Source organism: Solanum dulcamara, chromosome 8, assembly GCF_947179165.1.
Source record: "Solanum dulcamara chromosome 8, daSolDulc1.2, whole genome shotgun sequence".
NCBI classification, from domain to species: Eukaryota; Viridiplantae; Streptophyta; class Magnoliopsida; order Solanales; family Solanaceae; genus Solanum; species Solanum dulcamara.
The window spans coordinates 64,567,588-64,593,769 of record NC_077244.1 but is presented as its reverse complement, the minus strand read 5'-3'; the positions used below and the strand labels follow the sequence as shown (position 1 = coordinate 64,593,769).

The window sequence follows — 26,182 nt, the reverse complement described above, 5'->3', positions numbered from 1 at the left end:
AGGGAGTAAAAACCTTACCTTAAGCGTGGAAGTCAATGAAAAATCAATGAAAATTGTCTTAGATCGCCTCTTGGGTTTTTAGAAACTAAATGTTGCAAAAAAGATTATTTCTAGTCTTTTTCATGACTTAAGTCGTGACTGTTCCGCTCTGGCGGGATAAATCCTGCTCTGGCAGGAATAATCCCACTCTGACGGGATATGCGGGAACAGAGAGCTCGGAGTTTGTGCTCCAAGCTCCTATTTCACAACACCCCCCTTTCAAAGACGTATTAAAATATACGCCTCACGCAAATTTTGATTTCGGGAGTTTTACTCGCCCGAATAGGATTTCGCAAAGTTGTAAATGCTCTGTATTACCTTGGCTATCAGCTGTCAGATCAAATTATGAATTTGATCTCCCATCGTTCACGTGATCACCCTAGACCTCACATGACTCAGAATTTATCCTAGTCTGGTCTACGCTCAAATTTTCCGAAGTTACTACCCGAAGTTTTACTCGCCCGAATAGGATTTCGTAAAGTTGTAAATGCTCTGTATTACCTTGGCTATCAGCTGTCAGATCAAATTATGAATTTGATCTCCCATCGTTCACGTGATCACCCTAGACCTCACATGACTCAGAATTTATCCTAGTCTGGTCTACGCTCAAATTTTCCGAAGTTACTATCCGAAGTTTTCTGGCCTAAAATTCTTCTCCATTGGCCTATCCTTAACGACGGGAGCAAGTCGTTACATTTAGAAAGAAAGAAATCAAGAAGAAGCATAAGTATGATCTGAATTATATTTTTTAAATTTTTGTAGAAAAATAATATATTATTAACGCTGGTCTTCGAAACATGCACAAAAGGATTTCTAGCTCCATATAAAGGAGTGCGATATCATTTGAAAAACATGAGAAGTGAAAGACAGCCTAAGAATGACAAAGAGCTATTTAACTATAGATATGCCTCTTGCGTAATGTAATTGAAAGAATATTTGATGCGTGAAAATGTAGATTCAGAATACAACAAGGCATGAAGAATTATAACCAAGACTTGCAGGTGAAAATAGTAGTTGTTTGTGCCATATTACATAATTTTTTGCATGCAAATCAAAGCAGTGATGAAATATTCACTGAATATGAAAGTGATGATATGATCATTGATGAAAATGATGAACAATCGACTCAGAATAATAATATTTCTTCGTCTTCTCGGTCATCTGATCTAGAAATGAAAGCTTGTCGGGAATTGGAACTTATGAAAGATCCGACGCCTATTTTGGGAAGGTTGCCAAACCTAAGGGATCTCATTTTGCTTAGAGCTTATGAAGGAAAAGAAATAATCTGCAATAATAACTTCAGTCAACTGAAGTCCCTTAGTCTTGATCGTCTTGAGAACCTTGAAAGATTGCATTTAGCCACAAGTGCCATGCCTCATATTAAAGATTTTGGTATCTATGATTGTCCAAAGCTGAAGGAGATTCTAGAGAGAATGAAAGACATGGAGATGTTGAAGAGATATTATATATCACTCTCATGAAGTTGGCTTGTCCAAGCATCAATCAAGTTATTTCAACATTCAGTTTTTTTTTTGATGTTTCATTTTCTTTTTATTTTTTGTTTGTTTCAGTGTGTGGAATTGGTTCGAAGAGAACTTTTCGAATTCTATGTAGAAATGATTTTGTGATGATTTAATTAATAGAAAAGGATAAAAAATATCCTTAAATTATGTGAAATCGATAAAAATGTCCCTAGTTGATAGTTTGGTTCGAAAATGCCCTTGCATTCAATAGTTGGGTTAAAAAAATTTAGAGTTTGAATTAACTTATCTACATTATTCTTTCCCCACAGAGTTTGACAACATATTTTGAAGTACTCTCGAATGTCTCATGGAGTTTAAATGGTGTTGGTGCTAACTCTAGAAACATAATCTGAAATCCCTATATTTCAAGTTACATTAAGATTTTAAAGATTTTCATGTCTTAATCTAGAGTTATGATTGTCAAATGATCGATCTTTTCACATTTAGAAAGGAGGATGTAAGTTTAAACTTCTCATTTTACCCCTTAATGAAATGATTTATAACACTTTTTTATGGCTTGTTGAGTTGATTATAAGTTTCATAAGTCTTTCTTTCTTTATTAAATTCCATACCTAGTTAAATACCTTCACATAAATTGAGACGGAAGGAACAGTAATCATGTTTGAAAATCAAAAAACCAAACTAAATAACAAAAAAAAAGGAAAAACGAATGCACACTATGGAGTATCTAAAGTAGGGGCGAAGCTAAACTTTCAATTATGGGTTCGGCTGAATTCAGTAGCTTTGGTTCAAACCCTATATTTGTATTAAGAAATTCATTGAATATATATTAATTATTAATTTAGAACCCAATAATTTCAAATGATTAGAATAACTTTAAATTTTAATTAACCTTAATTACAATATTTGTCCAGTACTATTAATTAGGGGTGTTCGCGGTTTGGATAAAAACCGATTCAAATAAAAAAACCAAACCAATCTAATCAAATAAACCAATTTTTTATTTGGTTTGGTTCAGTTTGGCTTACATTTTTTAAAACATATAATGGTTGGTTTAGTTCAAAAAAACTGAAGAAATAATTGAACAAAACCGATAAATTATATACATATTTTTTTATAATTATATATACATAATATATTATTCTTTATGAACACTTTTTTATGCAAAAGTGCAGCACACTAATTGAAAATAGTAAAGTATGATGCTTCTTTTATTTGTACAACCATATCATTAGTTTGTGCATTATTTAGTAAGTTTATGTTGTTTAGTACATTGGATTAGCTAACAATATAAACAAAAAGTTAAAATAATTAAAGTTCTAGTATAAGAATTATAAGATCTAAGATGGCACAAAGACAAAAAAAATTGAATGAATTATTGTCTTTTTTTCTCTTTTGAATGAATCGTTTTTTAATTTTATTTTTATGTATGGTTAATAACCGAATAACCGAACCAAACCAATCCTAAACCGATAACAACCAAACCGGTGGATGTATATTTTATTTGGTTTGGTTTTAATAATTTTAAAATCGATTAAATTGATTTAGTTTTAATTTTGACCAATAACCGATCCAAACCGATCCGTGAACACCCCTACATATTAATCATCAATTGCTTTTAATGGATCTTTCTTTTAATGAATATTCCTCCCTTTGCAAGAATTATACTAAGCATTAGGATTTATATCAAAGCAAAGAATAGCAGCCGCCTTTTGCCAGCAACATCTATATAAATATATATTCTATATAATATAAAATTACAATAAGAATGTTAGAACAAAAATATATAATACTTAATTTTCATTGGTGGAGAAATCAATGGATGGATTAATCTATTTAAACAAAAAGACATTAAGAACTAAACTCAATAATTTGTAACACAAAAGCAATAGAAGATATATACATATAGCTATGAGTTCAATTATGAGAATTAGAGTGCTAACCACATTCCTAATTATAGTTTTAATCATGGGGTACTTTAATTGCTTTGTGAGAAGTGAATTTCCAGAGTCTAAATTATTGGACCATACATGCAATGGTGAAATGTATGACAAAAATGGCCCATTTGCAGATAGTTTGTTTTATGTTCTTATAGAATTGAGTAATGAGACACCAAAACAAGGTTATGATTATTACATAACATCTCCTTATCCTAATGATGCTTTAGCTTATGGACATGCTACTTGTAGTTCAAATGTTGAAAAGTCAGATTGTGATACTTGTGTAAGGCTTGCAAGAGGATATTTGATGACTACTTGTGATGGTAGTATTGGAGGTCAAGTCGAATTTGTTGATTGCTCGATGAGGTACGAGCAATACTCATTCAGCTAATAAACTAGAGTCTACGAATCCTTTGCAGTCACGGTTCATTGAGATCCAGTCCTTGTTCGATGATCTTTCATAGCTCTTGTTTTTTTGTGGCCATTGTTTTACTTTTGTAATAATGGTGTTGTTGAGTTAGATATCATGGTTGACATTTGATGTTCTTAATTTTATTTTGTGAGATTTATTTAAGTGATAAAGTGTTTTCAGTTTATGTTGGAAGATCTACCTCTAAATTATTGTGAATAAATTACAATCTAACTCATGATGACTTGGACATGTGGCCGTAATGCATTAGAAATTGTGGTTCAATAAAACATAAACTAATAATAATCAATTTCAGCAAGGTCTTGAGAAATTTCTATAAGTATGTCACACACCCCAAAAATATATGTGCAATCGATATCTGGTGCCTTCAACTTACACAGAGCGCATTACTATTATCTTAGATTTGAATATCCATGAGATAAGTTATTCCATTATTGTAGTATATATATGTTGCAATAAATAATTTTGAGATTAACTAACACACATAACCAAACACAAAATAAAACAATTCTATATTTTATTCTTAATTACTATCTCTTATCCCTTCTACCAACCATCTTTAAGGACTCGTTTAGTGTAGGGGTCCATTTCATGCAATAATATTTTTTTACTTTGTTGCAAGATTTAAAAATTAGAGAGTCAAAATTGTGGATTTGGTAGTTGACAAATCTCAACAACCAACAAATCATCATTTTTGTCAAATCACATCTCACCAATAAACCTACCAAAGTTTGAAATATTTATTTTTTCGTGATGTCACTGATGACATCATAAGGACAAATTTTTTCTACAAATATAGCACTCTTGCTCATTTCGTAATCAAGATAGAGAGAAAAAATATTAGAGAGCAGAAGTATATCGTGTGAGCGATGATTTTCCGTGGCATCTACAGTGAAACTCATTTTAGGCCGATTATATTATTTCATTTTTATAAAAATGATCAATTTTCCCTCGAAATTCCAAGCATGACCTCCTGTGTGTTCAACTCCCTCTTATAGTATAGTGGAATTTGCAATTGTAATTTTATTGAAAGTACTTGAAGAGATCCAAGAATTATTAGATGTACATAACTAATTAAGTACTCAACCTAAAATTGAAAGGAACAGAAATTAAAATGGAATTTACAATAAAATAACTTTACCTTTTCAAACCAACAAAAATCTCTAACAGCAGTGTTGATTAAGTTATAGTGTAACAAAAATCTTCTAACAGAAATTAGATTTGTGTTGATCAAGCTATAGTGTTATATTGAACTCGTAATGTTGTTTGTAATAAATTTTAAAGTGATAGAAAAATAAATTGTAATCACAAATAAAATATGAATTTGAGATTTTATTGTTGAATATTTATGAGTACAATTATGCTACTCCCTTGATTCTTCTCTCCGAATTTTCCCCATGATTTGGACCTTCTTGAGATGTATTTGATCACTAGGAATATCGGACAACGGCTTTAACAAGACAGTATTTGATGCTTTGACCTCTTTATAAATATCCAATGAGTTTATGAAATTTCGTAATGCCTCTATAAGGAAATATATATGATATAAGCGTGAGCTAGGATTAAGGATAGAGTAATTAGCCTCCAAAAAAATCACAAATTATAGAGAGTAAGTTCTTTAATTAATAAGTATTTGTATAGGACAATTGTGGATTAAGTAAGTCGAGATTTATTAATGGTCTTCAAAACTGTTGCCAATTAGGTATATTCTTTTAAGTGCTCTCCTTCTTATCTCTTGATGAAAAATCTGGAAGAAAGAAAGATCATATACTTTGGTTCTTTCCAGGTTTAATTAAGATGTTCACTGATAAATGATTAGTGTAATTGTGTGTCATCAGGTTAATTTTGTTTCTAACTTTTCTTTCGTTTACATCTGGTTTCCACTGTCCATAGTGGAAATAGAAATGTGGCAGCAAACGTCGATATTCCTATTTAGCTCACACCTATAAATTCATACAAATTCTTCACTACAATTCTCATTGTAATTCTTGTGCTTTGGCTATACCTTTTTATCTAAAGACACAAAAAAATAATATGGTTTTTCTCAAAAACACTTTATTCTTCATTGTTTTGCTCTTGCCTACGCTATGCTACAGCAATAATTATGTTTCAAGAGTTTCCTATTACAGCACCCCAGATGGCATGGGGACACCAAGTATGCTCTTTTTTACACCTACCAAAATGACATTGTCAAATTTTATTTAAATTTATGTGTCATGATCTCCTAATTTTGTTACATATATATTTCCCTGCTTTAAACTTTTAAAAAATAGATTATGTTGATCTTAAATTCAATGTTTTAGTGGGTACATAATTTAAGTTATCATGTGACTTCTCCACGCCAAAATTAAACTTTATTTCTAAAAATCATCAAATTGATATCAGCTTTCAGATAAAATTGATTAATATCATCCATCACTACTTTTGAAACGGACTGTGTAACATAAAATGAAAATAAAAGTTACCCTAATGGACATTCTCCTTAAAATTGAGTTAATATCAAATTTTAAGATTTAACTGCACATAATTTAAATCAGGTGGAGCTTGTGGCTACGGAGACTATGGCAAAGATGTGAATAGTGGCGAAGTTTGTGCAGCCTCCAAGCGCCTTTACAAAAATGGAGCTGCGTGTGGAGCTTGCTACCAGGTTATCTAAATCCTTCTTTCCTAATCTACGCGCAGTCATAAATGACCTCATTAAGATTAGGAACGCGCAGTCATAAATGACCTCATTAAGATTAGGAACAATCTTTCCCTAATATCCAAACATTATAAATTAGATTACTATTAAAACTAAAGTCACTTTAGATTATTTTTCAACAAAATTAATTAGAAGATTTAGTGTTTTCACATAATCAAAACCCTAAATAATTACAAAATTTTATTCCTTTGATATATCAAGAATGGATCTTTTGATCCTTCTCTAGCCTACTCATCATTTTATCTTCTACATATTTTTTAGTTGTATTCCTGAATATAATTGGCTTCTCAATAGAGAGCGATCTTTCGTGAAATAATGAAGCATTACTTTAATTACTTTATTTATTTTGTTTACACGGAAAAGTAAAAAATATTCAAATTAATGGCATTACGTAAATACTACTAATAGCGTAAAAAACTTTATATATACTATCAATATTTTTTAATTTATAGCAAGTTATTTGCTTTGCCTTTTAAATTACCGAATTATGCTTACTAGAGATATATAGTTACATGTTTTAGGTGATTTTAATTTGATGGTATTATATAAATAAAATTACACTCTCTATACGTAGAAGTTCAACTCTTTCAAAAACCAATACTTCTTCACATGAAGGATTGAGGAAACGCACGCAAAGGAAAAAAGTCACGTGAAATAAAATGCACTTGTGTTTAACTTAGATATATTAGTAGTATAAATTATTGTTCTTATTAAAAAAGACATATCTATCAGTAATTTCTTGAATGTGCGAATAAAGTCTCATATTGATAGCTGAAAAGATTGAAAAACTACATATAAATGGCGAATCTCTTAATTGTGTGAGGCCTTTTAAGGAAAATCGTGCTGACTTGGCCCAAAACGAATAATATCACACCATGTTAAGAGTGTCTTTGAGCTGATTTAACCGAATATAACTTTTATAAAAGTAGGATCTGTAATCTTGAAAATAAAGCAAATTATCTGTTACATATAATATTATGTGGTAGTATATGTAAAAATTCTTCACTCCGTTGATGAATAATAGTTAAAAGTACTCAATGTATTTATTGGAGTAGCACTAATTAACATAGTAAAATCTACAGGTAAGGTGCAAGGACAGGGCATTGTGCAGTGATGAGGGCACAAAAGTAGTTGTGACTGACAATGGAGAAGGGCATGGAACAGACTTTATTCTCAGCACCCGTGCCTATGCTAAAATGGCAAAGCAGCCTAATATGTCTCAGCACCTGTTTGCCAAAGGAGTGGTTGAAGTAGAATATCGTAGAGTTTCTTGCAAATATAATGGAGGTAATCTCATGGTTAAAGTCCAAGAACATAGCAAGTACCCTAACTACCTTGCTATTGTTGTTATGAACCAAGGTGGTGCCACTGACATTCTTTCTGTCGAAGTCTACGAGGTTCGTCTCTTTTTACCATATTAACATACATCATTTTTGGGCTCCATTTATCGTTGAGCAATCAGAATTTTCATGAAACTAAATACATGAAGAAGTCAAATGATCATCTATATACATAAACAATAATTTTGTCCTTATGTATAGAGAGTATAATCTTTCGGCGGAGATGGTTTTCAAATAAACCACTTGTGCCACCTATCTCCACCCATTCTAGACTCTATTCTGTTTTATGTAATTACTTGGTTCTAAATTAATAAATAGTACATATTCAATGAATCTTTTTAGACAAATACAAGATTTCGGTTAAAGGTACTGGACTCTACTGAATCCATAACCGAAGCTCTAGCTATAGTGTATATTATCCCCATATGAGCTCTATAGATGCATGGTAAACGAGGTTGGCTTAAGGATTTAATTTCAGGGATGATCATCGAACTAAAAGTCATAAAATTAACTTGTAGAATATTGAAACTCATTAGAAATTTAACTAAAATGCTGAATTCACCTCTGCCGACTTTCAAGTATTTTGTGATGTTGGGAGCCCTATCTTGGAAAACATGAATTACCACTATATATATGTTGATGCAGGAGGAAACAAAAGAATGGATAACAATGAGGAGATCTTATGGAGCGGTATTCGACCTATCGAACCCACCAAGTGGTGAACTTAAGGTGAGGTTCCTCACAAGTGCTGGTGCTGAGACCAAATGGGTGGAGTCAGATAAGGCTGTAATCCCTGCTGAATGGAAAGCTGGGATCACTATTGAGACAGACATTCAGCTCTCTTAAACAAAAGTAATATTACCCTTTAATGAATTATTAGTGCTACTTGGTGATGTATCAGCTATCAGTTTACAAAATAAATTTTAGATTAGTTGCATATTAGGGATCACCTCCTGTACTTTGTTCTCTAATACTATATAGTATTACTAATAAACTTCTTTACTGCTGTTTGTTTCAACTGACGTTGTTGATTTATCACGGCTTAAATCCTTAAATTCGTGTACATAGTTCTCTAGTAGAGGTAAAATATACTATAGTAGTATGTAAAATGTTATTACCTTAGCAGTGGATTCAACTTAGTAATCAGATGTGGTTTATCCACTGCTGTTTCCAGTCTAGAAATAGATATGTAGACCATAATATCAGGGGATCAGCTGTGGATCAAACATTTAAGTACTGAATGTAGTTGCAACTACTAAAGTTGGAAGACTATATCATCCATTCTAGCATGGTTAGATTTTGCAGCAGCACTAGGATTTGAAACAAATCTTTCTTTCCATTACTGAAGTAATTGTTAACAACAATAACAACATAACCAGTGTAATCACACAAATGGAGCCTGAAGAGGATAGAACGTACACTAACCTTACTCCGACCTCATAGAGATAAGAGGTTATTTCCGATAGACCCGTTGTTTAAATAAAGCATTTCAAAGTAGTTTGAAAAAGAAAATATGGAGAATGAAAGCAGTAACGACACCAAAATAGAGAGCAGGGACTGATTCAAGAAGTATGGTGCTTGTTAGGGCTGTACAGGTCAAACCGATAAACCGCACCAAACCGACAAACCGAACCAAACCGGAAAAAAAATCCAACTAGTGGTTTGGTTTGAATTGGTTTGGTGTTTGGAAAAAAAACTCGATCATTATAGGGTTGGTTTGGTTTTAACTAAAAAAAGTCAAACCGAACCCAAACCGACCCGATTATAGATATACTACTTTTAAATTATGTTATACATAAAAATATTTATTAAAATATAATTTATAAATATTTTTTAAAATTTTTTCATAATTTTTGTTTTCTTTCTTACATTTAGATTTGGACTTGAAAAACCCATCTAAATATGAGAAACTTACATAAATATACAATATTAAGAAAATATTTACCATTTATAGCAATAAATATTTTTTTTCAGTGAACACTTATAATACAATTTTAATACATATTGCAGAGAACTATTTATAAAACATATATAATACAAATTTTATAGATGGATAATACATTTATCACATATTTTAATAGATTTATAATACATTATGTTAGTTTCTTACTACACAAACATAATATATAGTTTAAAACACTTATAATACATTTATATTGTATGCATAATTCACTTTTAATACAAGTGTAGATTTATCATAGTATTGTTATATATTGCTATAAATGGTAATAAATAAAAAATATCGCTAAAATCGATAATTAATTTTTAAAAAACACTCAATCAAGTAATTTTTCCTCTAAATAATATACAAAAAAGCCCATCTTATAAAGTTATATTATAAAGTTAAAACTTCAAACAGTGTTCTGCCTCAATCTTATATGTTGATATTTTGTACTAGAACTCTTTTTAAGAAGCACTATTCTGTGATTTTTATTAGATACTATGAAAAACCCGAGAAACCCAAAAAAATCCGAAAAACTCGAGAAAAATTGATATCGAAAAACCCAACTTTTATTGATTTGATTTGGTTTATAAATTTAATAACCTGACACAAATGGTTTGGTTTGGTTTGTAAAAAATCTGAACCAACCCGATCCATGTACACCCCTAGTACTTGCCTTTGATTTTGCTTGAATATACACACTTTCAATAAGACGACACATATAGCTACACAAATTGTATGTCAACAAAGGCAACAAGTTCTTCAAGTTCATAAAAGAACCTATTGGAAATGCAAAATCAGTCCTGACTAAGGAAGCTTATGAGCCTCCCTGAACAAACCTCTCTTTCCATGCAAAATCAGCATGCACAACAACATACCCACTAAAATCCCACTAAGTGAGGTCTGAAGAGGGTAGAGTGTACGCACACCTTATCACTATCTCGTGGAGATAGAAAGGCTATTTTCGAAAGACACTTGAACAGCTCAAATGCGTCAAACTCAAGTAAAAGAAGAAGAAAACGATAAATAAGGCAACGAAGAAAGCATAGCTTCTAAATAAGAAAAGCAGTGTAGAGTTGTCAAAAGAAGCAATAACAACAAAATAGTGTGGTAATCGAAACACAATAAACAACATACGGCGATAGACACCAAAAGCAAGAACTTCAAGTGCATGACAGGCACGAACAAGCCTAAACCTTCGCAAGTAAGACAACACTCTACCCCTACTAACCTTCGACCTCCACTCCTTTCTATCTAGAGTCATGTCCTCGATAATATGAAATTGCGTCATGTCCTATCTAATCATCTCTCCCAATACTTTTTCGCCCACAATGTAGTAGACTTTCTTTGCAATAGGAAAAGAGGAGATAGATACAAACACTAATGCATCCTGATTCATGAATGGGAAGGGAAAATATATAGTACATATCATTCCGTTCAAATGCATACATAAAAGTAAGGAGGGCGAATAAATTGCAGTGAAAATTCTTACATCAAATATGAGCAATTTTTCACCTCAACTTGAAAGAGAGCTTTACAAACCCCTAGTACATCCTACCACTACACTCTGAAGATCCACAAAAGCATTTCTTCACCTTGATATTTCCATTGGAGTCATGTACTTGATCCACGGAATAATTGTAATGATAACTGAGCTCCCCCAAAGGAGGAATGTTATCTGCTGCAAAAAGCATGATATGAGGCATTTTCTTATCTTCATGATCATAGAGAACGCTTTGTGCATACAAATTAGGTGAACAACTATGATTGATAAATCGCCCGATATTTCCACACTGAGCTGCATCAATTGTATAACCCTCATCTACTACCTCACTTAATTCTGCTTGTCCGGCAGAGTTCACAGAACAATCACTATAGTTCTGCCCAATATCAAAAAGGTACTCGTCACTACCAATTCTTCGTTCAGCTTCCTTGTCTTCAAGAAGTTCTCCTACATACTCACATATAAAGGTTCCTGAAGGAATAGATGTTAGAGATCTCACACCCCAGCCCCTCGAATTTGTCTTAAAGATCTCAAGTGGAACTTTAATACCATGTTGGCTGACTCTATTGTAGCAAGAGGGGGGACATTTACAATGAGGACCACATTCATATACAAGAGGCTTCACTTCAACAATTGCCCCATTACGGTTGTATGGGATCTCGCCTCCATTTTTAACTGCACATGAGCACCTCTTGGAATCAGAACATCTCCCAACACAATCACAACCTTTAAAAGGAGAAGGCTGGAACCAGTCAGGATATATAATCTTCTTGATGTAATTGAATGGTGGAGGTTTCTCACCATCAATTGTGTTCACAGCACTTATCGCGAGTGTCTCCTTTCCATCTGTAACGTCGTGGACACAAACACCATGGCGCACTTTGGACTTTTTCGATGACTTTACTTCTTTCCAAGCAAGCTCTGGTTGCCCAGGAATTCTCACCAACTTAAACATAAAAACCATCTTACCCTTTGTCCCTTGTTCTGTCCAATAATTCTCAACAGTGTACAACCCATCATAAACATATGTTGTCACTATCTTACCTTTACCATCCACGGATTCAGAGGTCTTGGTCTCCTTAGATCCACGAATCACCCGAACAGGATTCTTTACTGATATACTATTCTTCAAAGCTAAATTACCTCTTTCCAGTTTCTGATCCTCAGGGGTTTTGGTCTTACCTACCACATTTCCCCCTTGCCCAGAATAAATCAACACATCAGCATCTTCCAGGCCGTCATCATAGACCCCTGAAGAAACAATACTAATCGCGATCAGCATACCTCCTTGCTTCATGTAATCTATACCAGCCTGATATAGGCGATGAACCCCCACAATAGCAAGTTCCACCCTGTATTGGAACTCATCCCCTACTTCAACTCCAGGAACTTCTCCGAGTATGTGCTGACCCGTGTTAACTTCTTTTCCTTTAGCTTTGATGATTTTTGCTGCATGAAGATCAATTCTGTTTGGCCCCTGCTTCAATTTTGCTTCTTCAGGTTTTGACTTTGATTCTTCACCTTGCAAAAGCTTTCTACAGATACCCTGAAACAGACGAAGAGTCTCTCTAACTTTAGTACGGGCATCACCATGACTGGAACTGTTTGGACCAAAAGGTGGTAGGGTCACATCAAAGTCACATTGACCTCGTTGAATGGGAGAATCTTCATGTACAGCTTCCCTATTCAAACTAGAAGCTCCATCGTTGCTGGCAGCCCATAAACCAGATCCTTCGTCATCGAACACAACTAATGCACTTGAAAGTCCATCAGTAGCTTCACCAACAGAAGCTGATTTTTTCTTACCTCTAGGATTACTTTTTCTGGCAACAGCTTTGGCTTTCTTGCGCCAAGACAAATCATCCTTCTCAACTTGGTTTCCAGAGTCTAAACTAGTTCGCTCTCCCTGCCTCCATGGACAGTATGGCTCGGCCATCAGACCTTGCACAATTGGCTTAACCACTTCATGTCCAGAACCAAAAGCATTGACTGCAGTCTTTTTCAAATGACTTTTGACCTGTGAGACAACAATTTCATTTCCACTCACAGGGTCATCTAATCGCTTTTGCTTCCCTTGCTTCAGTGGACAATATGGCTTAGCACCTTTTGTAATTGGCTTTTCATTTCCAGAACCAAGAGCAATACTTGCAGTAATAGACTTTTCACTTTCTTTCTCTGAATATACCAGTGTCTCCTTCTCCACAACTCCTGCATCACTCTCTTTTTTCATCATTATCTCAGGCATAACCACAGTTCTTTCCACCTGACTTCTTCCATCATAATCACATTGGATGCCTTCCTGTTCTACAGTCTGAACCATCGTTATTTGTTCCAACTCCCTATCTTTTGGACTAGAAACGTCCCTCTCTTTCAGAGAATCAGCATTCTCACTTCCAATCAACTTCTCTTGCAATGCCCCAGTGTCTGTAACATCTCTCAATGTCTCAATTACTTCATTCCTTGTAACTTCCTTACTGAGCCCGGCCACATCCTTGCTTTCTTCAGTAACACCAAAACAGTTCTGCTCAGTTGGCTTAGGAGCATTTGTTCCACAAAATGGAGGGAAGTCTCGAACAGCGGATACTCTTCTTTTGCGGTACTTATTCTTTGGCAAGGAGGAGGTATGTTCCGTAGCACTGATGAGCTGCTGAGGTGGTGAGAACATTTTGATTTCACTAACAGGTGTCTTGTGCCCACTACCCACATTTTCAACCAAAGGTATACCCTGCTCATCAACTTCCTTCACTGAAATGTCATACTGAATGTCTTCAGTTCCCTTGGAAAGCTCCATTTCACTAGTTTTGATATCTTTCGGCAACTCAACTCCTATTGATTTTTTGTCACTTATTTTTTCTCCCACCCCATTTGCTATTGCACTCATGTTTGTCGCTACCACTTTCCCTGCTAACCTATCCATTTTTTCTTGATTTTCCAAGTTAACTAGACAGTTCACCACCTCAACAGACTGTGATTTGGTCTCAATGTTAGACTCTTTAATACCATCGACCAATATAGTGTTAGCCATATCTTCAATATTGTTGGACACTACAGCATTTTGATCATGATTCAAATCAACTTTCGGAGAAATTTTACCACACCCTGGAGGAAAATCTCGCACTGCTGAGACTTTTCGAATTTTATATTTTGGTATAATGCCCAAATATGAGGAGTGGCAACCATTTTCCAACAGCCGCTTCTTCACGCTCTCATTGGATAACCCATCATTAGACACTGATGCCATCCTTGACCAACTAAAGAGAAATCCTCTTGACCGTTAAGAATCCTAAAACTGAAAAGAAGACATTTTCTTTAGTAGAGATAAATCACGAATGAGATGAAACACTTTCAAACATATCTATTTCCCCTTTGGCCTAAAAGATGCACATGTTTAGTATGACAGGAACTATACTGCAAAAGAAGTCATTTTCTAGTTTTTGCAAGAGCAACAATTAGGTGTCAATCCCAAGCAACTAGGCTATATAAATCATCACCATCCATATTGCTCAATTAATGTCCATCTCAGTCCAATATTATGAAAATTTAATCATTAGCACTAGAAGTTGTCTATGATTTCTACAGGAGTATAAGTCTCTAACAAGACTAAGAAGTAAAAACTCCTAGCAAATATTGGAACTAAAGTAAACGTACTAACATGACCAAAATTTAATCTCATCTAATTGATAACACCGATACAAATTTTTTTCTTCGCCTAAAGTAAACGTACTAGCATGACCAAAACTTAATCTCAACTAATTTGGGGGAGGGGCTGGCATGGCTAAAAGTCTCAGCTAATTGATATCACATATACAAATCTTTTCTTCCATTGTGCCATTATTTTGCTAGATCCGCATGAATTTCAAGAGATTGTAGCTCTTGCGAGACAACTTCCACGTGATTTTAGATCTACCTCCTCTTCCTTTAATCCTTTACGTGGTAATATACCTATGAATAGGTGTATCTAGAGGTTGATGTAGGCCATGATCAAACCATATCAAGTTACCTTCTCTCATTGTCTACTCTATTTGTGCTACTTGCACATTCTGTTGAACGATGTCATTTTCCATCTTGTCTACTGACTGCACATCCATCTTAGCATATACATTTTTGCAACATTCATCTCTTGGATGTGGTGGACTTTAAAGGCCCACCATTCATTCATTTTCTGGTGTTTGATCATTGGAAAATCTTTTCCAATGAAAAATTTCCTATCAAAGGGAATTTCCTTCACATATCAATTTCCTTTACATCTATCCAAACTCTTTCTCAATATCACTTGATCCAACCACTTAAGACATTTTTATCAAATTTCAATATTGAAAATTTCATCAATACTTATCCATTTTATTGATATTTTTATTAATCTTAAGTACTTCTAGGAAAATATTTTCCTGCCACCAATCAAATACCGAGAAACAAAACTTATTTTCGTCGAAAGCATTTTTCATAACAACATTTTCCGTCATACAAAACACATATGTTACAGAGAAAAAAAGTGGCTGAATATTTTAGGCAATTAAATTTGTTCGTAAATTTCATTTAGATAAGTTAACCACTTAAAATAAGTCACCTCCTTTAGCTATACACATTATCCTCAATAAGCCGTAAAACCTCAGGCCTGTTTCAATTGATGTTGATCTATATAGTTAAAGGACGTGACATATTTTATATGACTACATAATGGACGTTTAAGAACACATGCACAAAAATTCAAAAATTTGATGCAGAAGTGTCTAGTACAAACGGTATGTCATGTGTTCAAGTGCTCAATTGAAACAAGTCATAGTTCGAGTATTTAAATAAAATTTATTGGCAAGTTTAAGGGGTTATCAATGTATTCAGCCGAAAAAATATGTTACAAGATTAAGCAATAAGAACTTGGGAGTCAAGACTATACGACAAGACTAAAAAAGAACCACAAACAAGTTGCGGTAAATTCATATCCATGAAAACGAAGTGGTAGAGGATTAGGCAGGGTGACCCTCTATCGCCTTATCTATTTGTGTAAGGCATGGAAAGATTGTTGAATATGATCATTGCAAGAAATTTAGATAAGGATGGGTTGGTATTAATGTTTCTAGGGATGGACCTAACATTAGACCTTATGTTTTTTCCAAGGCCTCTGAGAAAGCTGTAATATAATCAAAGAGACACTTGATGAATTTTGTGTCATGTCAAATCATTCCATTTATTCTCTAAATTTAAATTATGGACATGTTTGATATGAAAGAAAATGTTTTCATGGAAGATGTTTTCTTGGAAAATGATTTTAGGAAAATATTACTTATTTTCTTGTGTTCGGTATGGAACCAAAAAAAATATCCTGAGACAAATACTATGGTATGTGGGGTTGGAGTGTGTGAGTGTGTGGCGGCGATAGGGGCTACGAGAGTGTAGGTGAAGATGAAGTGTATTGGAGGGTGGGGATGGCACAATCGATGTGGAATGCCACTTGTGAAACTTGTTTTCTCTACTTTCACTAGGAAAATCATTTTCCTCATTTCTAAGGAACTTGTTTTTCTAGATAAAATGATTTTAAAATTTTCTGAACATGGAAAATTTAAAAATCCTTCATACCGAACACACCCTATATGTCTCTCCAAACACACACCCTATATGTCTCTCCAAACATCTCTTGAGGTAATGCTCTTACTATTAGTTATAGAATATGGATTCCTTTAACAAACCATTTCGGTATGTCAAACTTTCATTTGTTGTTGGTAGAACCACTATGATCAACTCTATGGTAAATGCCTTACTCACATATGTGATGTTTGCAAATGCTCTTCCAGTTGAGGTGTATATGAAAATAGATGGTGTGTATGAAGATAGATGGAATTAAGAGGAATTTCCTATGAGGTGAAACAATGCAGAAAAAGAAAGTACACCTAGGCAATTGGAACACTACCTGTAAGGGCAAAAGGAAAGTACACCTAGGCAATTGGAACACTACCTGTAAGGACAAAAGGAAAGGTGGTTTTGGTATTAGGTGTAGAGAAACCAATTTTGCAATGCTTATGAAATTTTGTTTCGAATTGGCAATGAACTCAAATGATCTTGTGACTAATGTGATCAGGAGTAAGGAGTAAGAACGTTCAAGATCAACTTATATCCAACCGGTTACCTAAGCAAAATGTATCCTATTTCTGGTACTATCAAAGCCAAGGATGTTTTGCTTGAGGGCGTCAAATGGAATTCGGGTCATACAAGTTTAGTCAACTTTTGGCTTGATTGGTGATGTGGTCACAGATATTTGTAGCATGTGTGAATAAGTCCTGTTATTAGGACATATGCACCTATATGGCATGCGAAAGGATAGAAGTGGTAATATATATGGATTAGTCAGTTTTATTTCAACGAGGGTACTCGTCAAAGTTAATGTTGATGCGAACCAACTTGATACATCTGTTTAAGTTAAAGTCTCTGATGTGTTGTTAGAAGGAGAATGGAATATCTCCTCTAGATTATTTCCTTAACCCATCTAACATAAACACCATTTTATCTTTGCAAGTAAGGTAACTTGGACTGGAACAGGTAATGGAAAATTTAGTATGACCTGTAGTGTTACACTTGTATTTTCAATTATGTGGCATATATGAAAAGAAAGAAAAAGAAATTTGATTGAAAAGAAATGTCTACCTAAAGATCTTATAAGCAATATATTAGAGATTATGCTAGGAAAATTGTTGAAGTATTTCCTCGACAAACTTCAATATCTAAAGAAGTTAAACTAATCACTTGGTCTCCTCAGAAAAGATTAAATTGAATATTGATGGAAGTGTGAAGATCCACCAAAGGGGAGATGCTGCTTTTGGAGGACTATCTATACATATTCGAGGAAAGTGAATATTGGGATATTAAGAAGTAAGACGTGACATATCTCAAGCCTCATGGAGCATCAAACAAGGGCTACAATTAGCAAAGGCAATGGGATATTAAAAGTAAGAAGTGGAAACAAATTGCCCAATGAAGATGACATATAAAGTTATCCTCTGAGAGATATTATTGAAGATTGCAAATACCTGCCAAAAGTCAACAAGGAAACAATTATCCACATCAAGAGAGAAGTAAATTAGTGTGCAGATTTTCTTGGCAAACAAATGTCACAGACATGAAGCAAATTTGCTAATATGGGAAGATGAGCTCAAAGAAATGGAGTTCTTGCTCCTAGCAGATTTAAATAGTGTAGCTTATGAAATGCCTCATTTGTTTGCACTTGATGGAGGTCTGAATCTAAATGGCTCAAACCGTAGGCCATTAAGTGCATTTGTTTATATTAAGATTTAATCACTTATTTGATCTAAATAGGTCTTAATCATTAAGATCTTGAACAAATTCTTAATATCATTAAGAGGCATTAAGATCTTGAACAAATTCTTAATATCATTAAGAGGTATTTTTGTTTGAATAATTTTCACCACCACTCTATCCACAACCACTCATCACAACACTAACCATCTTTGTCATCATAACCACCACTATAATTATAGTAGTGAACCACCAGCCATCACACCAAACCACCACTACTATTAGTCGCTACTGCACCTACAACCTCCATTATTATAATTTCATCCACTACCACCAGCCATCACAACCAAACCACCACTGGCAACCACCACTACTGCCAACCACTACTATTAGTCGCTACCACACCTACAACCTCCATTATTATAATTTCATCCACTACCACCAGCATCGCGGCCACCTCCACCGCTACCATTGCGGCTAATTCTTACTACCAACCACCTCTATCATCACAACTAACACCATCGCCAACTACCACCAACACATCGTCTACCACCACACATTCTTTCCCCACCACCATCAACACCACTAACTACTAATATCAATAAACTTCACCATCACAACCAACAACCACCATCACATCAGTCACTACAACACTAATCACCTCCATCATCACAACTATTACCACTATCATTATTAGCCACTAACGCCAACCATTACCACCACCACCACTACAAATCATCACCACCGTCACTAGCAAACATAAATATTGTTTCATGTTTTAATCAAATAATGATTTCATTTTATTAAATTTATCTTTTTTTAATTATTAAATTACCTTTTACTTTTTATTAAATTGTGAATTTATTATGTTTACAAATAAATAAAGTATACATATTCAGATGTTGAAAAACAAACCCTCTCAATGATTAGTGTTCAGATCTAGAAACAACATCTTAATAATTCACATATGCATTCATATTCATGCATCTTAATCTCAATGAAAACAAATGTAGCCTACATTTTTACCCTTGCATCAAAAAAAAATATACAAGGGTAAAAAGGGAAATGAAAACAAAATCGATCATATCAAAGGCAATAAAACTACAGTTAGTACAGAATAAAAAAATTGCAGATAAAGGTTTGCATGCTAGAGATTTATATAACAGGAAGATATGAACACAAGCATACCAATTTTAAGGATGAACTTCAAACTTGCCCTTCAAATAACTTTATATAAAAAGTTGAAGTGCTAGTTATTCTGGCCAAAAAAAAAACAGGAAACTGATAATGATCTCAAACTGAAGAAAATTAAAAATTTACATATACATGTTAGATTCAATAATCGAATGAAAAAAAAAACAGAGGAAGAAGGAAACTTACAGTAATAGATTTCTAGACCCAGAAATGAAATTCAAATTTGAAGGGCTTCTGATTAACAACGGATTTGAAAGTGGGTTTGCATGGTGGAAGCAAGAAATTAGGGATAGATGGATGGAAATGGTCTGCTTGCTTGGTCTCTGTAACGGTTTGCTTTCCTTATTTTGTCTGGGCGACAGACGGAGATATTGAGAATAAATAGGGGCACTTTATATTTGCAGTTGAATCCTCCAGTTTTTGTTGTTATGTCATTTTCTTTTTGCAAAAAAGGCCCCTAAAATTGCACTAAACACTTCTTCCATTCTAGAATTGTCAATATGGGTTAGTCCAATCTGAGTAGCGAACCTTGAAATTTGACACGCTAAGATTGGTTGGTCCAGTATTTGGATGGACCTTAAAAGGAAAAAAATTCATAAATAGCGTTGCCTAGTGATTTTCTTTTGTGCAAATAATAAAGATATTAAATTTTTTTCAAAATATAAACATAGCATATACACTGAATGTTTGAATGTGTGCACATACAATATTAATTTGTTTATACACTAATACATTGTATGAATCCATACGGTGGGAGTTGGTGGGGGTGAGGAATATGCATATCTTATCACTATCTTGTATGAGGTTGTTTCTTATAGAACTTCGGGTTAAGAAAAATGCTTTCGAAAATAAAAGGATTTCATAAATACAAAAGTAAAAATTATAGTGAAAATATGGTAAATAGGGAGACTTACTGATAACAAAAATCATTATGATAACCTAAGTAAAAGAAATAATATTGTAATATAATTTGAAGAATAAGATAGTAACATAAAATAGATATTTGACTACATACTAATTTGCTAGTAGATTCATGTCCTTGGTGAGCTGGAGATAAGTCATGTCATATTAAATCACGTCAATTCAATTTTTTTGGGTCCTACCTCTTTGTCTCTTTAAACTATCATTGTCAACCTCTCGTACCTCCTTATTGGGGTGCTCCTTATTTTTACATATCTGAAGTATCTCAACCTCATTTTTCGCATCTTGTCCATTACTGAAGGCGCTCCCTACTTACCTTGCATATCATTGCTCCTAATCTTATCTCTTCAAGTGTGTCCAAACATCCATCTATGTATTATCATCTCCGACACTCATTTTTTGAATTTGTGAATTCTTGATTGACCTATACTCTGCCTGATACAATATAATTGGTCTGACAACCACTTTATAAAATTTTCATCTAAGTCTCGGTGGTACCTTCTTATTACGTAATCCATCGGATGCAAGCTTCTATTTTACCTACCATACTCCAATATGATGTGACATCCTCATTGATTTTCTTTTTTCATTGAATTATTGACCCAAGATACTTAAAGATTTCTCTCATAGATAGGCATGACTTATGTGTCAATCATTACTTCCACATGATCACGTGATGCATCACTAAATTTGCACTCTATGGACTCTGTCTTAGTCCAATTTAATCTGAAACCTTTATCTGCAAACCTTCAATTTATCGTTAACTTCATTTTGTGTATCGCTAATCAATATTATATCATCTACAAATAACATACACAATAATAACTCTCCTTAAATATTACATATTAATTCATTCATCACCAAGCATATACACAATATGTGCCTGTAGTGCTGACAATTTAAATATATGTATATCAACATATATAGTTGTTATAAAACGCAAAATATTACTACATTTTATAATTATTTAAAAGTACAAATATAAAATATAATTTTAATACATAATCAATTACATTAGATAATTTTTCCATCTTAAAGTGATCATTCCAATCTAGTCGGACGTAGGATGAGCTAGTTAAGCCCTTGTATGGGGATTTAGACCCCGTGCCCAGCCCTTAGAAGTCAATCTCTTTTTTGAAGTCAGTATTTTTATAATTTTACGTATTCTTAATCATTATTCATGGATGATTAATCGATCATACAAGTTAATTAATTCTATATAATTTAGTTATTTTAATAAAAAGGAAACAAAGAAGTACATTTAATAAAAAAAATTATGTTTGATTCTCTGGAAATAAAAGAGTACATCCATTACCCTTTAATCAAATATTCATTCTATAAAGTTTATGTATCAATGTATAAATAAAGATGCATTCTAATAAATAGTATAAATAGATATTAATAATCCCACGATTTATATTGCTATACTCTTTAACACATCAAATTCTAGAAATGCCTTTGAAATAACATTTAATAATTATATATTGGTAGCGTGCACAAAATTTAAATCAATTATTTATATATAATTTTAATATAATAGTTAAGGAAATAGAAAAAGAAAGAATTTTTGCAAAAATTATATTTAAAGTGTCTAATACTTTCTAGCTTCAATCTTTATAAATGGAGATTGAAAATGTACCACTTTATTAAAGAATTTGGACTATAAGTACTCTACTAAAAAGAAGTAGAATTATTTTGAGTTTAAATTCAAAGATAGTGAACTATAGTTCGTCTACTTTCTTATTTTATTTGCTACTTGTTGCGTTTATTTTACGCCATGCAACAAAGATTGTTATATGATTAAATCAATAAAGTTAACTTGCGTATAAAATATAAAAATAAGTGTCAAAAATACATTTGAATCATTATTTTTTTTGAGTTTTATATCTAAATTATTGAGAGTGTGAGCTTTATATTTAAACTATAGGAATTGTTTGGTATGAAGTATAAGGTATAATAATCCAAAGGATAAAATACATGACTATTTAATCTTGTGTTTGGTTGAAAGTATTATGCAGTCCTAGGACTATTTTAGGGATTGAAGAAGTTATCTCATATACATGATGGAATAACTTATGTCAGGATAACTTATCCCAGGATAATTAATCCTGAAAAAATTGTTCCAACCAAATGAACCCTAATTTATTAGTTTGACAAACACATATCTTTCTTTTGTTACACTTTCATCATAGTGTGTGTACTACACTCTCTCTTTTATTTTTAAAAAAATTCTCACATCACACTTCACATAGACAAAACATTCTACCTTGGCAAAAATTAAATAAATTATTAATATCAATTAAAGTTAAATATTAAAGTATTACTATATAAAAAAATACTATAAAATAAAATATAAAATATTTTTCTTATCTACTCCACCACTTCCTCTCACCGTACCCCCACCTTAAATTTTTAGTTTATTTTTTAATTTTCTTTGTAACAATTTCATAAAAAAAAAAAAAAAAAGGGCGAGGGATTGTCGGGGAGTGGGAATGGGCGACGGGGTGGATGGGGTAGGGGGGAGGTGGTAGAGTTGGGTGAGAAAAATATTTTAAATTTTATTCTTTTAAAAAATAATATATTTTTTTGGATAGTAATACTTTGATATTTAACTTTTAACTAATACTAAAAGTTTATTTTGTTAATGTAAAATATTTTATTTATGTGCAATGTCATGTGACAAGGTTTTTGCAAATAAAAGAAAGAGTATATTATACACACTACTGAGGTGTGTTGTTCAAATTATTAAGTGATGGTTTAGGTATGAAACTCACACTTTCAATAGTTTAGATATGAAATTCAAAAAAATATGATAGTTTAGATGCATTTTTAACATTTATCTCTAAAATACATGTACTATTCAACAATTAAAAGTGAAATACAATACAATACTTCTATATATGTTCTTCTAAATTAAACAACATAAAAAATATTGAAAAGTTAAACGAAAGAAATTGAACTTTTAACTGCCTTATTTCTTCCCAAAGTTTATATTAACAAAAGATATCTATTTTCATTTCTCTTAATAAATTGACGGGTTTTAATGAAATTTACTTTGAAATAATTAATATATAATATCAGATATCAATTTTAAATTTTACTCATCTTAACTGACTAAGATTTGTACTCATTAAACAATCTAATATTACTTATGTGTGCTAATTTAATCTCTCATGAATGACCTATTAAAAACATATATGACACAAACTTCACACTTTAGCGCGTTATAAACTAATGAATGATAAGTTAAAAGGTTCAAATTTAATTTAACAAGTTTGTCATAGTTATGCTATATAAGATATTAATTAATCCATTATATACACAAATATTTTTAATATTCTTGAAAAGTTCAATTCCCTTTGCAATATATTTAGTGTTATTATTATTTGTGGAGTTAAATTGTATTATTTTTTAATCACAATTTTTTTCAAATAATGTTAACTATGAAAAATGTTAGTGTTTTATAATTCCTTTTCTAATGTAGTCTTTTAATAGGTAAAATTATGTAAAATGATCAAGAAAATCATATTTGAATTCGCACAAAAATTATTATATATAAAAGGGGCAAACAACACAAATCTCACTAGCTTATGACTAATTACCTATCTTTCAGTGGGTTTTCAATATTACATTTTCTACCACATTTTGATCCCTAAAAACATGTATCTGACATGTCCAAATACATGTATCTCGGATACATGCTACGAAGATACATCTAATTATGTGTATCTAAACATGGAATGTAATTGAAACACATCAATTTAGGAGCAAATCATGCATTCTTTCCTAAATTTCTTCTCCAAAAAAAAATTCAAACATTTAAAATTTCTTCCCATTTTTTTCGAGCATCATAAATCTTTTCCTATAGATACATATAATATTAACTCAGATACATGTACACTTTATCAAATACACGAACTCTTAATTTTTTTTATATATATATATATATATGTATGTATGTATGTATGTATGTATATATATATGTATACTTTATCAAATACATGTACACCTAATCGGAAATATATTTTGACCTAAAACGCTTGTGCTTTTTGATGCTTCTACAATAATCACCGATCCAATAAAATCGGCCTTCAAAATTACATGATCAATATGCATATATAGACAAATTTACGTAACAAATTAGTGAAATGAGAGAAGAAAAATAATACTGAACTTTTTCTCCATGCTGAAGAAATCGAGTTCCACCACTGATTTTGCCAGTGTTTGATTATTAAGAAGATTGCTTGAGGTTTTTGAGGGATGAAAATTATATGCATGACTTAAATAATGATTGAATTGGTTATAAAACTTAAACTTTTGATTTGTAGTGCTCCAATTTCTCTAGAGTTTTTAGATGGATGTGAAGGAAGGAGGAGAGAAAATTGGGTGATAAACGTGGGAGCGGAGAATTAGGAGAGAGTAGATCGATATAGTGTGAATGAGTAAATTAGGAAGATAATTAAGTGGGTAGTGCATTAATTTAGGCTATTTTCAAAAAGTAGTGAATCTCAGACTCTTAGTATATTTGGCTTTAAATTTAATACATAATTAATCAATAGTAAAATAATAGATAATTATTAAAAAGTATAGATTGAATTCGTAGATATGATATGAATGTATATCTAATTATGTACTTTATATATCAAATGAAAATTTGGATATGTTAATACAACAGAGTAAAATATGATTTATTAGTTTGCTAACGTATGAAAATTAAATAAGTAAAGCTAAAATATATATAGTATCACTTTTAATATTCTTAAATTTTATTTAATATTTCAATTTTACATGTAATATATTTTTAAACACAGCAGATAATATGAACGTAATAATATAACAGACAAGTTAATAGTTACTCAACAATCACTCAACGGTATAAAATGATAAGATTGGGTTCATTACTTTCTTGTTTTTTTTTAAAAAATTAGTGAATATAATCGCGCTTCGCGCAATAATAAAGATATTAATTAATAGTACATGAATATTTTTGTAAAGTTAATCAAAATAGAAGAGATATATATATATATATATATGAATTAATTGGCCTACGTGTTCTCATAAGCCAAATTAGCAAGATCACTCGTAAGAAATGATTGTAAACATCATTCACGCAGGACCAATTCGACTTTATCACTAAATTTTATTTAGATACTTTAATTACAAACCATTTCAACTGACCACTTAAATCATATTATAAATTATTTTTATTAGGCAATTTTAATTCAAATATTTTTATTTTCGTTGCACACATCCTCAAGAGAAAATAACTTTTCCTCGCAAGGCATGTTGTAAATATATAAACATATCTTTAACTTGACCGTAATTAATATTTATGTCTTTCAATTTTAAGTGTGCACAAACAGACACTTAAACTTGTATATAATTAAACAAGTAGATACATACATCCTACCTGATAATTTGCATCTTATGTGTATTATGTCA

General features: G+C 32.3%; 2 protein-coding genes across 3 annotated transcripts; one reads left to right on the top strand and one right to left on the bottom strand.

Annotated features, from left to right (window-relative positions):
- Window positions 1–5,921: 5,921 nt before the first annotated feature.
- Window positions 5,922–8,948, top strand: LOC129900782 (expansin-like B1). The gene is made up of 4 exons (XM_055975827.1): window positions 5,922–6,048; window positions 6,431–6,540; window positions 7,677–7,991; window positions 8,580–8,948. The coding sequence occupies exons 1-4, from the start codon at window positions 5,928–5,930 to the stop codon at window positions 8,778–8,780; spliced, it is 747 nt and encodes a 248-aa protein (XP_055831802.1). The 5' UTR covers window positions 5,922–5,927; the 3' UTR covers window positions 8,781–8,948.
- Window positions 8,949–11,274: 2,326 nt separating this feature from the next.
- On the bottom strand, window positions 11,275–20,189 carry LOC129898614 (histone-lysine N-methyltransferase, H3 lysine-9 specific SUVH6-like). 2 transcript variants are annotated; one of them, XM_055973216.1, is made up of 3 exons: window positions 20,006–20,189; window positions 19,814–19,883; window positions 11,275–14,669 (listed from the first exon to the last, which is right to left on the bottom strand). In XM_055973216.1, the coding sequence occupies exon 3, from the start codon at window positions 14,619–14,621 to the stop codon at window positions 11,421–11,423; it is 3,201 nt and encodes a 1,066-aa protein (XP_055829191.1). In that variant the 5' UTR covers window positions 14,622–14,669; window positions 19,814–19,883; window positions 20,006–20,189; the 3' UTR covers window positions 11,275–11,420. The 2 variants fall into 2 exon arrangements, with proteins under 2 accessions (XP_055829191.1, XP_055829192.1); XM_055973217.1 differs by lacking the exon at window positions 19,814–19,883.
- Between the last annotated feature and the right edge of the window lie 5,993 nt (window positions 20,190–26,182).

What these genes read in the sequence shown, in the direction of transcription:
- LOC129900782 (XM_055975827.1), top strand. Translation starts at nt 5,928, where the DNA reads ATGGTTTTTCTCAAAAACACTTTATTCTTCATTGTTTTGCTCTTGCCT. An exon ending in CGTGTGGAGCTTGCTACCAG is followed by an intron (nt 6,541 to 7,676) that starts GTTATCTAAATC and finishes TAAAATCTACAG; the next exon opens with GTAAGGTGCAAGGACAGGGC. An exon ending in TTTCTGTCGAAGTCTACGAG is followed by an intron (nt 7,992 to 8,579) that starts GTTCGTCTCTTT and finishes ATGTTGATGCAG; the next exon opens with GAGGAAACAAAAGAATGGAT.
- LOC129898614 (XM_055973216.1), bottom strand. Translation starts at nt 14,621, where the DNA reads ATGGCATCAGTGTCTAATGATGGGTTATCCAATGAGAGCGTGAAGAAG.